At 42.8% G+C, this 13,118-nt stretch overlaps 1 protein-coding gene across 5 annotated transcripts in view; it reads right to left on the bottom strand.

Moving 5' to 3' along the window:
- Positions 1 to 12,857, bottom strand: part of DACH1 (dachshund family transcription factor 1) — a 358,226-nt gene extending 345,369 nt beyond the window's left edge. For all 5 annotated transcript variants that reach the window (XM_027882958.1, XM_027882959.1, XM_027882963.1 and 2 more), the window contains exon 1: positions 11,827 to 12,857. In XM_027882958.1, coding sequence (XP_027738759.1) covers positions 11,827 to 12,575 — 749 coding nt within the window. In that variant the 5' untranslated portion in view covers positions 12,576 to 12,857. The remainder of the gene's footprint in view (positions 1 to 11,826) is intronic.
- Between the last annotated feature and the right edge of the window lie 261 nt (positions 12,858 to 13,118).

Below are 13,118 nucleotides of genomic sequence, written 5' to 3'. Positions count from 1 at the left end.
ACTGGTATGAAGAACAACCAACCAGAGTGAATAAGTATCTTCTCACTTGTTTTGGTAACACTGTTATACCCATTTGTCACGTACCAATCCTTTTTGCCCAAGCAAATAAAGGGAGTACAATCTCGGAACTAGCCACCTCTGCTACATCCACATTGATGAGCAAAAAGCCAACAGCCAGGGATGATCAGCTGAGCTGTTCAGTCGATCTAAAGTGTTAAGATGGCATTAAAGAGAAAAGCATCTATACTGGACTAGTAGTATCCAAATCTGTCACTCATTCACTGGAAACAGGTAGACTTACATAGGCACTTAATGCCAATTTCAGCATTGAAAATACATTTCAAGACTGGGAAAGACTGACTGAGAATAGGAAGTGAAGGTGAAAGAGAAGCCTGGAAGGTTTGTAGAGTCTCTGTGGGATAGTAATTGCTGAGGCAAACTTCAAGCTGAACAGAACACTCAGTTTGTTAAATAAATCAAAATGCAAGCTAATTCTAATTTTAATACAACCCTATAAGTATATGAACTAAGGAACCCTTCCCTGTCCTTAGGGCCCACTATTTCAACTTAGCTGTCATAGTACAGCCTGGCACTGTAAGAGCAAGAACACTTGGACACCATAAATACCATACCACCTCACCAGAGAAAGGTATGCACTCACCCTAGGGTACTTAGTGTTCTAGCTCAAACCAAAGTATGGAAAGAGGAAAACCATGGTACCACCTAGTCATCACTTTAATTGATTCCAAGACAAGGCATGAATCAAGACTTCTCAAATCCCAAATTTTTAGTCTAACTGAGGGAAAGAGAAAGGTCATTTTGGGAGAAGGAAGAATGGAGTCTTGAGAGTCTTCTTGTAGACTGTCTCACTGGGTAACGCTTGAGCCACAGATTTTTGAACCTTGAGCCATGTTCCAGGTGAACAGCCTAAAGATCCATCTGCAGAGCTGCTCTCTTTTCTATAGCCCATACAAAATGCACTGACTACAGTCACTGCCTGCTCTATTTCACATGCAGGAAAACAAAGCCTTACTTACTAAGCCCAGGGGACAGTTCATGGCTTGAGGATTTAGCCCATACCAAACAAATTCTAAAATTGAAACTTTTTATAGCTTAATTATATTGAGACACCATTAGACATTTTAAAGAATTAGAATACTGAACTGTTAAATATTAGGCATAGAACCCATACCTAATATAAAGTAAGTTTCTAAAAACGTCCTCAGAAAAATTTGGAAGAAAAACAGGTGTAGGAGAGAATTCACATGTGACCCATAAGGCCCCAGAATCTAGAAATGAATTGGGATCAGTTCATTCTTTTCCCATGGGCTAATTTGTATAAATGTAATTCTATGGTTTCATAAAACCAGGTCAAGTTTTTGTCCCCTGAGGTCCTTTGGCACTTTGAAGCATGGCAGCACTTTTTCCTGGCTACAAGTTCAGATCTGCGTGCATTCTGGATTTCTGAAAGGAAGCAATTAGCCAAGTTGAAAAGATAGACCCATCCTGTTTAGAGCACACCTTCTACATAGAAAACCACTTACGGGGGTGAAACACAATTTCACAAAACAGTTTTTAGAAATAGTTCACTCCATATTTTTCACCTCTAAAAAATAAACGGTTTTCTCTCATCAGCTGGCACACCAAAGAGCAGACGACCTTATCACATAACAATGCCAGCAGTTTTAACTAACGACATCCTTCTCTCCTTTAATGTCAAAATGTTTTACTCATGCAGTCATACTTTGGAATATTTCTGAATACATCTATGCTTCACAATGCATTTCATAACTATTATTTTATTACCTCTTATGACATCACTGTATTTTCCCAATCTAAGTAATAAGACATGTAAAATAAGATACGAGGCAAAACCACAAAAACGATCACCAGAAGAGATGAAACCTATACTTGGCAGACCCACATTAGCACAGGCTCAGCAGCAGAGAGCTAAAGGCCATGGAGTCTCCACTCCTTCATTTTACCTGAAACTGCTGTATTTTAGCACCACATCCCATCCACTGCATACTAGTCTGAACTTCACTGGAATGAGGCCAAAACAATGATGGGCTGAGTCTGACCACTCAGCTGAGCAACACAAATCCATCCGTGTGGGACCACACACGCCTTCTGGGTCGACTAAACAGATTCAAAGAGCAGAGGAAGGGTTACAAAGAAATTGTTCAGGGTCTTTGAGCAAACTGCCTTTTCAGTGTGTAAACCTGGCATCTACATACTATGGGAGTGGGCTGCTGCTTCTCAAGATAAATTCCACCCTTTGCGTCACTCTGTTGAGATGAGATAATGCCAGAGAGGCTCTGAACAGTAAAATCTATTGAAGGTTTATTAATTCTTAGCCATGTCCCACCTGTTGTACCTTGAGGTGGCCTTAAGCCAATTCAACAGCTGTGGCTATACCCAAACATGTAGACTAAAAACCTCATTGATGCCCTGCCCAGGAAATATTACAACTCCTCCCTTACATGATTTGCATGTGCGCTCCTGAAACAGATATAAGCTGGTAAACTAGTATTTCTAATACATTTTTCTCCTAGTTTCTCAAAAATGTATTTTATACTTTAAACTGTAACTTACTGTAGCAGGAGCTTCGTTTTCTACTACTGACATTCTTAACATCATATTTCAGCAGCAAACTGATTTCAAAGAGAGTCAGTAGAATCACAAGCCATCTATAATACCCCATAACGTAAGACATAATATTTTATTAGCATTTCATGCTTATTTTTTGACCTGGTCTTTAAAAACTACGAGTATCACCTTAAAAAAGTCCTTAACAAACCAAAAGTCCTTAACAAACAAAACAACCGATCCTGCTTTGAATTAGAATGACATTATGATGAAACAGACAAGAGAATCATGAAATTAGGCTTTAGTGGTAGATACAGACAGGGAAACAACTAAATAGTATGTATCACGTTGTAGAACCTGTTCTAACAAGCTAAGAGAGAAGTATATTTTTTCAAAAGAAAAAGAGAACATACGACTTTTCACTTGTATCAATCCTTATTATATGCCTAATACCACCTAAGGTATTTTCTTCTCTCCATGCCTTTTTTTTTTCTTTTTTTAGCTTTTAAGCAGAAATTTAAGGAAACAGAAGACAATTGAAAAACAGTTTCACTTCCTTCCCACCAAACTATCTGTGAGTATCAGAACTAAAATGTAATAAGTGACAGCCATGGCACATATCTTGGAAAAGTCTTTTCTCTTCAAAAAGAGATAGGCTTCATCTGTGCTATAAAAATGAATACAAAAAAATCCCAGGAGAAGGGATGAAGCCACAGGTTATACCGAACTCTGATTCTCACTCCTGCAAAGATTTTGTCCTAATATCCTAAAATTAATTACTATGAAAAAATGCTCACAAAACCACAAAGATTACATTAAATGCATGATGCATTTAAAAAATGCATTATGAATCTATTTTATGCAGTAAGTGTTAGTTTACAGGACACTCAATCTAAAGCATTTTTTCAATGCTTTTAAATTGTCCCTGCAAATGCAAGAAAGTATACAGCAAGCCAGCTTCCTAGCAAAGATGTCAACTGATTCTTTTATAGCCCTTCCAAATATATATTGCACATGCTTGGTTTAAAAGATGCATGTAGGCTATTGAAAGCAACAGGACTATCCACATTCTTAAAGTTACACATATGGTTTAAAACCAAAGCATTTTTATTTTAATGTAAATAACCAAGTCCTACAGGTGACCTTGTCCAACAAAGGAAGGTTTTTACAGCAGACCAAGAAACTAGAAACAAAATTAGATGCTTCATAAAGACAGATAACGTAAAAAACATAAAACCAATTAAATTGTTAAGTTTATATTTTTACTACACTGGGAACTTAATAATTAAAAAATAATAGCTTTAGTAATATGTTGTTTAAGAAATGCTGAAACTATCAATAAACCCTGGCTAGATTTAGCACCGATGAAAATGTAACAAATTGTTTGTACTTCTCTTAAAAAGTACCTACAACCTGAAAGCAGTTTTTTCTGTCCCATATATAAAATCATGATCTAGTATTTAAAAAAAAAAAATCATCAGTAAGTATGAGAACAACATGAAATCAAGGTTACAAAAGATGCAATTAAATTGTAATAAAATATATATGTATATACTCTGTTCCCTTTATAGTTTACTTTATATAACTGCTTTCTTTTTGATCTCTTACATTTTATGTAAGATGAAAAAGAAAGCATTTCCCAAAAGTAATATTTAAAAATAGCTTTTAACAATTTGTAAATACAAGTATACGCTAAGAGATGACCCAAACAACAACTTTTACTCAAATTGTAAAACACTTATTACCTGTTCTCAATACAGTATCGTTAACAAGTGCTCTAACAAGAACATTATTCAGAGTTATGAACTTCAATCATGGTATCGTAATGTGACAAATATATTTCAGCTGACAATTATGCTAAAGTGCGTGCAGCAGTCCCACGTACTCCCATTCTTCCCTTTCTCCCCTGCACCATCCAATTCCAGTATGTAACTCTGTTACTCTGTCAGCTGGTTAATCTGTATGCACAGCTAGTGTGCCCTCTCATTCAGTCATACAATCAAAGGAAAAAAATAAACATAAAAAAATACATGTCTTAACAGCTAAGGTGCATTTTTTTCCAGTATATTTAGTACCACACAAAATTATAATGTGAATAAGAAAACAAGTCTGAAAGCTTTGCTTGAACCCGAGCTTGTTTTGGATCAAAAGGAATTTAGGCAGAATTTAGACACTTGGCCACCTCAGAGAGTAATTCTATAAATTCTAAGGATGAATAAAATTGCATTACCAAAATATCATATTATTTTAATGGGAAAAGAATATACATTTACTGTGGTGAGGTACACTAGGAAATTTTAATTGCACCTACTCCACTGTTCCTGGACTATGGCTAACTTCAGCCTTCCAATGGACATAAAATACCACTGTTTGATATTTTTAACAAAAATATATTTCTTTTTCATACTGAAATAACTTTTTTCTTCACAAGGAAGATGCAAATTATGCAGGATGCAAAGAAAATATCTACAGTAAATTAGTTTTGGAGAGAACAGGGTATCTTTAAACAGAATAATGAACAGAAAGTTAAGTGTTACCCACTCGAGTATTCTCAGGAGTGCACAGTAAAAACTTTGGACTATTTCATTATATCAAAAGCATAATTAATGAATAGCAACAAAAAAGGCGTATATTATTTCAGAAAGTTTCCGATTATTCCTAATAAACTGTTTGGATAAACACGATTTACAAGATCTTTCCATTCAATTCTGCAAACTGTATTGTATATATTAATCCATCTGCCCCGGGAGGATGTTGACCCTAAATGTAATTATCACAAAACATTGTTTAAAGCAGTGTGAACTAAAATACGTTTTGTGATCCATTTCCTCGATCACAACTCATGCAAGCAGTTTCATTAGTGTTGGTGAATGTATCCTGAACTGCCACTCTGGTTCCTTTTGGTCCAATATCCCATTTCTAAAAGAGACCTATGGAAATTCACAGAAGAGAATGCATGTATTCAGTATTTACAGAGTTATCCTTCCCCAGTGTAGTTTCCCAGCTTAACACTATCAGTGATTTAGAGTGAAGAATTCTAAATTGGAATGTAGCTGGATGATCAAATGCTGATCCTTTCTCTCAAGAAATTCAGTGACAGCATTTTTCCACTTTATGGAAAGGTACTTTTTCCATAGTACTACCCTTTTTCCTTTTCTTCCCTAAAAAAAAAAAAAAAAAAAGAGAAGTTTTAAATCGTTCACAGTTATTCGTAGTGAATGCTAAGTTTCCATATTTATTAAATTTCACTTCAATATTCTACAATGCCTATGAAATGAAACATCAGCACTTGTTAGGAGATGCTCCCAGCTGAGCATTGTATCAGATAAGTAATTAGAACGTAGTGGGTTAAGGATAAAGTTAGTCCTCAAAGCAACCTGGATTTTACCGTTTCAAGTCACAGACATACCTTGATTCTAAATATAAGATTTTCAGTTTATGTTTCAGGATTCTTGAAAATAACTTAAATGATAAAGGAAAAAGAAAAATTCTTCCTTAATTCACACTGGAAAAATTATCTCTATATGAATTAAGTCTCTGGATCATAATAGCTTTTTGCAGATGACTCTTCAGCTCTATCATTTAAATACGTATTTAGGCAACTAAAAATTTACTGTCAATTCCTATTATGTCAGTCCACATTATGGCGCTGTTACAGCATGCACATTTAAAGATTATTGAAAAAATTACTGTTCGTGTGCAGTATATAATTTGCAAAAGGTTAATCACTATTTTAAAACAATGAATGGAATTAACTCATAATGCAAAGCAGATGCCCCAAACGTTATTTTTAAAACAAAACATATTTAACTTATAAAAGAACAAAGAGGATCTAAATAGAGTCCTGTTGCTTAAAACCAGACAGGCATTATGGTTGTTTCAGACTCTTGGTTCACTGGCTCATACAATTTAGACAAAACTTGGTAGTTTCTGTTTACTCTCTCTGCTACCCTGCAGCCAGTAACGAATTTTTACAGCTAAACTTGTAAAGCTCCTCCATGACTAGGCAACACTGACAATGGTGAAAGACATTTACCTGTACCAGACCAGCAGGGATTGCAATAACAATTTAATATATCAATTACACAGTTCAAAAGGAAAATATTAAAATTCATTCCAGTGTATGAAAATTCTCTGCTTCATACGCAATTCAGTTTGGATGATGAATTGCAGAGAGAGGCAAAAAACAGCTGTCTGGAATGATCTAGTAACAGGGTTAAACAGAAGAAATACTGAAAGGCATTCAAACAAAATTAGCATTTCCAACAAACATTCGGAACACACCCCAGATTACAAAATATCAAGCAAGTAGTAAATGAGAATATTTAAGTGCATTGTAGTTTATGGTGCTGAAGAGTGGCAGAGAAGAAGCCCCAGGGGGGAGCAGCAGGCCCCTGAGTGCAGTTCATAGGGGCACAGTGTGGGGAACTTTGTCCACGCGCCCAGGACAGGGGTTCAGCACCCCCAGAGCAAGGGGCCTATGGCTCCAGAAAGAGAGTGGAATCCTGAGACTGAACCAAGCATTTGAACAGAGATGGCAATGGTCTGTGAAAATGACAAAGCTATTCGTATAACCCATTCTTGCAAGTAAAGTTGATACAAAACTGACGATAAAACTGTACTTTTTATATAAACTATATCTGCCCGTAAAAGATTTCTCAAAAAAAGAAAAAAAAAACACAAAACTTTATCAATCTTCATAGTTAGAAGATTAAGAAAGACTTAATCAAATTAAATACTTGAGGAAGATCAGGTGAAGCAATCAGGAAAAAAAAAAATCTCTCACTGCCCATCACTAGCAGGCCCTCATCTCCCTGCACGGGAACAGCACCGACAGCGCTTCCCGGGAACAGCACTGGCAGCACTTCGCAACAGGCAGTCAGCGTTCACAGAAGTGTTCCCTTCCTCAAGTATCCAATACCGTGTTGCTGCCAGGTACTAAGTATCAGATTAAAGGGATAAACAATTCTATTGTGTTGTAATAAGTACGGTCCAAGGATCCCAGCTTTTAAATTACAATATTTACCAATAAATACATATAATCGGATGGATATTAAAGTACTGTTATTATGAACAACCGGAGTGTTTTATTTTTTTTTTAAGTCAGAAGAAACCACTTTCAAACCTTTTACTCCTTCTATATAGTGACTACAATTTATCTTCTGGTCTTCCAGAAGTCATCTTTGCTTGTAAAGCCTTCCATATTTCTGCTGATTATATTTTAATAATCTGTGGCAAGAAGGAAGGTCATCCATATAAACCACAGGTACGATATATTTGACGTTCGTTTCAGCAGCACTTGCTGACCTGTTCATTTAAAGTATCTACGATATGTACTAAGCTATCTGAGTGAGATACTCCTTTAATTAATACAAAGAGAAAAAAAGCTATGCAAGCATGCAGTACTCAGTAAACAAGGACATGCTAGGTCCACATAATTTGAGAGAAGCAGAAGCTAGCAAAGACAGGCTGAATAACTGCCGTGTAAGACAGGCTTTGAAGAGAATTGTTTTATGTTCAGCTTCTTTCCCCTTTATACTCAAAAATCAATTAGGTTGTTTTCCAGAATTTGTAAATACCTTACAAAGAGTGCAAATAATTCCCCACTTTAAGTATGAATGTCAATGAACTCATTCAAAATCATCTTCAAATGTCAGAAAAGATTAACATATCCTGGCCACAGGAGGGGGGTCAGAAGAAAGCACACGCTTTCAGCCTTTACTCATGTGGGCACGATCCAAAGCCAGCCTAAGTCTATGGGAAAACTCAACGAAGGGACCCAGCATGGCAAAATTCCACAAGTGCTCAAAACACAAGAGACCAGAAACAATCTGGGATCAATAGCTTCCAGGTCATTAATCCTAGGCAGGTGACATCCAGTGCACAGTTTGCTACTCTCTTTCACCCACACATTCAAGAAACATGACCCGATTGGCATCCAGTAGCTTTAAATATTTTCCATGTTTTGCCTTTATCCTTCCCCTATTTGTTTGGCATATGGCTTTCTAGCATCCCATTAATGTCAAACCATTTAATCGGAATGTAAGCTAAATGCACAGTTTGCTATTTCCTGGATTTCTGTTTGGCGGCCAGTGCTTTTTATGAGGAAAATAAAAGCAAAGGTCAGTATGACCAGAAAAGAAAAGTCATCTTCCATAACGGAAGCTTATTTTTCCAGTGAACTGATACACAAGCCTAATTTAGAAAAAGGTCCTTTGGTATCATGTTATTATTAGTAGTATCACAAATAAACACAAAAACCAATTCACTTTACAGACCTCCACATTAAGCATTCAATAGAAAATCCCTTGGTGCTTTATTGATTTTTGTTTTATTGATTCTTTTAAATAGCAATATCACAGTTAAAATGTATCATTTTGGTGAAACATGTCTAAAACTTTTCCATCTCAAAATAAGTTATTACAAATTATTTCCACAGCAACTGGCAACTAACGATTCAATCCATTTAAAGAACAACAAAGTAATGGCTTTATTTGGATGCCTTTTTTGATTAAATAACATATTAACCTTGATGAAGCTTTCCAAAAAGGGATTAGCATACTTGAGTGCATCAGCTGATTATGAGACAAATATAACAGTGATAAGATGCTGGTTCGAAATTTTTGAATGTGATGAGTATAACAATTTAGCCGCTAGGATGGAGTTGGCTCTTTTAGCTTCCATCGCAACAGCTAAGTGTCCACCCAGGATACAAAAAGACATCACCCAACTAAAGTATGCCGTAACTGAGAGTCTGGAAAGGTCGCTTAAATCACTAAACTGCATAGATCAAAATATTCTGCATATTTACTGTAACATCAGAAATAATTACAAATCATTTGTAAGGAAAGAAAAATCAGAATGAAATGTCTTAGAGGGGAAACCCAGAAAGCAAATACAGATTTATCTTCCGATGACATCATCGATTTTGACCAAAACTCACTGACCCACTTTGCTTTATTCGTCTATACTGTAATAATACATTTCTTATACCTACTGTATATAATTTCCATTAATTTATTTGCTCAATGGACGTATAAATAAGTCTGCTACAATTACGCTTTTTAAGGGTCAATTCCTATTTACTTCTGAACCCACTAGTGTAATTGCTACTACACTGGATGATAACACAGCAGACCTCAGGAACAGCTGAAACACAGCCGATTCTGTGCTGTTGACATAATCAAGCCATGTTACAACCAGCCTGCCAAACCCTTTTATAACCCTGCCAAGTCCAGGAATTGGTGTCCCCATACTGCCCCCACCAAAAAAAAAAAAAGAAAAAAGTTTCTCTATTTCTTAATTTTACACGTCCAAATTAAAATTCACACGGTATTACTGTGGCAAAGTAAAAGTTACATGAGTTTATTTTTAAGGACAATATCTTGGAACTCTTGCAGAGTTGTTGCAAGTTACAAGCCACCCGCACACACAGACCCCCCCCATCCAAAAAAAAAAAAAACACCCAACCAACGATCGTCTAAGCGTAGTTATTAATATTCATGTTGATTCCACATGAAACAACAGCACAGTTACCCGAGCAGCTACAGTTATGTCAGCGCTTGGAAGTTATTCCAGGCTGTTTTGTCCTGCTGCCCTGAATATTCAGGAACTTCAACAATCCATCTAGCAACAGCCACCGCAAAGCAAGTGCTCTGCTTCGCCTGGCTCAATGCTAATGATTCTCAGGCACCCTCCGCTGAATCGGGAAGGGGAGGGGGAGGAGGAGATGTCACACCCCCCGCCATCGGGGACGGGACAGTCAAGAGCACGGCATCGCGTGGGGTTAATTCCCCACGTGTTGGCTATTGCTGCACCTAGAAATCTTACAATAGGAAAGTGAAACGAGCCCGGTCTGTTTGTTTGCGTATACTGAAAGTCGCATCGGGACTTTGTCCACGACGTCCTCCGTGGGAAGTTCCCGAGGCCCCTCCAGCGCGGCAGAGCCAGAGCCCCCCGCCTCCGCCCCAGGCAGGGCGAGCTCCCGGGAACTGGAGCCGCTTCCGACCGCTCTGATCTCGGGGTCACGGCAGTTATGCGATCCCTTCTCCTTATCGAGGAGATTCAGCCCTGTAACCTATAGATGGAGAGATAACAGCCCCACGCTTTCGCCCTCCGTTGCAAAGGCGGCTGCTATTGCATCAGGAATTTCCTCTTTCGCCAGCTCCTTCTCACCCCTCTGACACCCCTCTCCGGCTGTGGCAAGTTTGGGGCTCACCTCCCCTGCGCGCCTCCCAGGCCCGCGGGGTGCGCGGATGCCCCCGCACCGCCCGCAGCCACAGCGCTGCTCCCCGCCCCCGGAGCCGTTCCCGCCACCGCGCCCGCGTTCCTCTGCGCGGTAGCAGGATCCAGCCTGGCCAAATCCCTGCCGCGCTCCTACTGCCCCCGTCGCCTCCTCCCGGCTGGCGGGGACCCGGAGCTGCTCGCACCTGCTCCTCGGGGACCGACACCACCCCCCCGCCGAGGGAGCAGCCCAGCCCGGCCGCCTGGCACCTCTCCCCACTGCCCCACAGCAAAGCTGCCGCCTCCTCCGCCGTCGCCGCCGCCACCTCCTCCTCCTCCTCCTCCTCGCCGTCTTCCCGCCCTCCCTCCACCTCCCCCGTTCGCCATGTGGCAACTGCCCCACAGCCTTATACAAAAAGTGCACGTGCCCCCTCGGATGTGTGATAGCAGCTGATGGCTAAGTGGCCTCCATCTCCCCGGACTGGGCCCGACGCCCAGTTGTGCACCCCATCCCAGTTAACGCGACACCCGAGTGTCTGTGTCGCCGTCCCCCCGCTCCCCGCCCACTCCCGTGTACCCTTCAGAAGGTTTTTTTCCCAGGGCTGCCCACTTTAAAGATACATCCAGGGATCGCGTGAGCACCGGGGTCGCTCAGAAAGCACTTTTTGGCCCTGCTGCCCCCTCCCCACCCCCGCCGGCCCTCCGCTCCCGCGCTGCGCTGCCCCCGGCACGCCTCGGACGGAGGAGAGCAGAGGACAATGACAGGGCGACACTTGCAAGGCGCAGCAGGAGGGGGGCACAAACACCCCTTCTCCTTCCCCCTCGCTCCCTCCGTCCCACCAAGAAGCAGCGCCGCCGGATGCGCAGAAGGCCGGCTGGGTGCGGGGACAGCGCGGGCGGGGGCAGCGGGGAGCGGCGCACCGCCCGCCCGGACCGCACCGCGCGGGGGTGGGACGGGGGCGGCGGCGGGGGGGGGGAGGCCGGCGGGGCGCGCGTGTGCCTTGCGGCGCTTACCTAGCGTTGGTGCAGTCGTTGTAGAGGGTCTCGAAATCCTTCCTGGAGATGAGTTTGCAGCGGTTGACCCCGGGCTGGATGGCCCCCAGCCCCCTCAGGATGCGGACCTGCTCCACGTTGCAGACCACGGGCGTGATCTCCAGCCGCTTCAGCTTGGTGTAGACCGTATGCAAGCCCCCCACCAAGTGCTTCAGGAAGAGGTCGAAAGCCTGGGGCAGGCAGATGAGCTCGCAGCCCTCCACGGTGAAGGAGGCCACTTTGGCCCCCCTCAGATCCACCATCTTGCACTCGTTATTCTGGGGGGTGTTCTCCACCGGGGATGGGGTCGAGTACACGGGCTTGCCGGGTAGGCTGCCGGCCGCGCTGGCCGCGCTGGCATTGGGAGTGGAGGTGCCGCCGCTGCCGCCACCGCTGCTGCCGCCGCCGCCGCCGCCGCCGCCGGTGCCCAGGCTGGGGCTGCCGCCGCCGCCGCCGCTGCCGCCGCCGCTGCCGTTACCGCCGCCGCCGCTGGTGGTGGAGGTGACTGTGGCCGCCGCCGCTGCTGCCGCTGCGATGGGCTCCGGCCGGAATAGGTTTGTCCCCGAAGCGGCCGGCGGGGGAGCGATGGACGGAGACGGAGAGGAGGTGGCCGCCGACGAGGTGGCCGACGAGGAGGTGGTGGTGGTGGTGGTGCAGGCGGCAGAAGTTGAGACCGGAGGCTGAGGGGGGACCAGCTGGGTCGGAGGGATCAAAGCAGCCGGTACGGCCATGGTCACATATACGGCGGAGGGGGCAGGGGGAGGGGGGAAAGTTCCCACACACACACGCAGGGGAAAGGGGAAAAATTAAAAAATGTATTTAAGAAAAAAAAAAAAAGGAGGAAAGGAGAGAAGGGAGGAGGGGGGAGAAGAGGGGGGGATAACCCCGGATCAGGTGCTGCGGCGAGTGAGAGAGCAGGGGGCAGAGTGAGAGAGAGAACGCACAAAGTGTCCCGCAAGTGGGGACGGAGGAGGAGGAGGAGGAGGAGGAGAAGTCCGCTCCGGGCGGCGGGGCTGGGGCCGAGGGGAGGGGGAGGGCAGTTTCTTTTTGTGGTCCTTGCTCTAGCACCACGTTAAAGACGAAGGTGAAAAGGAGGAGGTTTGAAGGACTTCGGTTCTCTCTGGCAAGTACATTGATCAAAGATTGAGAGGGGAATGACAGAGAGAAAATGAGCTGGGAAGTGCTGGCTGCTGCCGCCGCCGCCGCTCGCTCGCTCGCTGGACGAGTTGTTGTTGTCACACGGTGCGGAGGGGAGGAGCTCCGGCAACTTGAAA

Source organism: Empidonax traillii, unplaced genomic scaffold (genome assembly GCF_003031625.1).
Source record: "Empidonax traillii isolate 1590-97213 ecotype Southwest subspecies unplaced genomic scaffold, ASM303162v1 scaffold115:size2055165, whole genome shotgun sequence".
Taxonomy (NCBI): Eukaryota; Metazoa; Chordata; class Aves; order Passeriformes; family Tyrannidae; genus Empidonax; species Empidonax traillii.
This window is presented reverse-complemented; position numbering and strand designations above follow the sequence as displayed.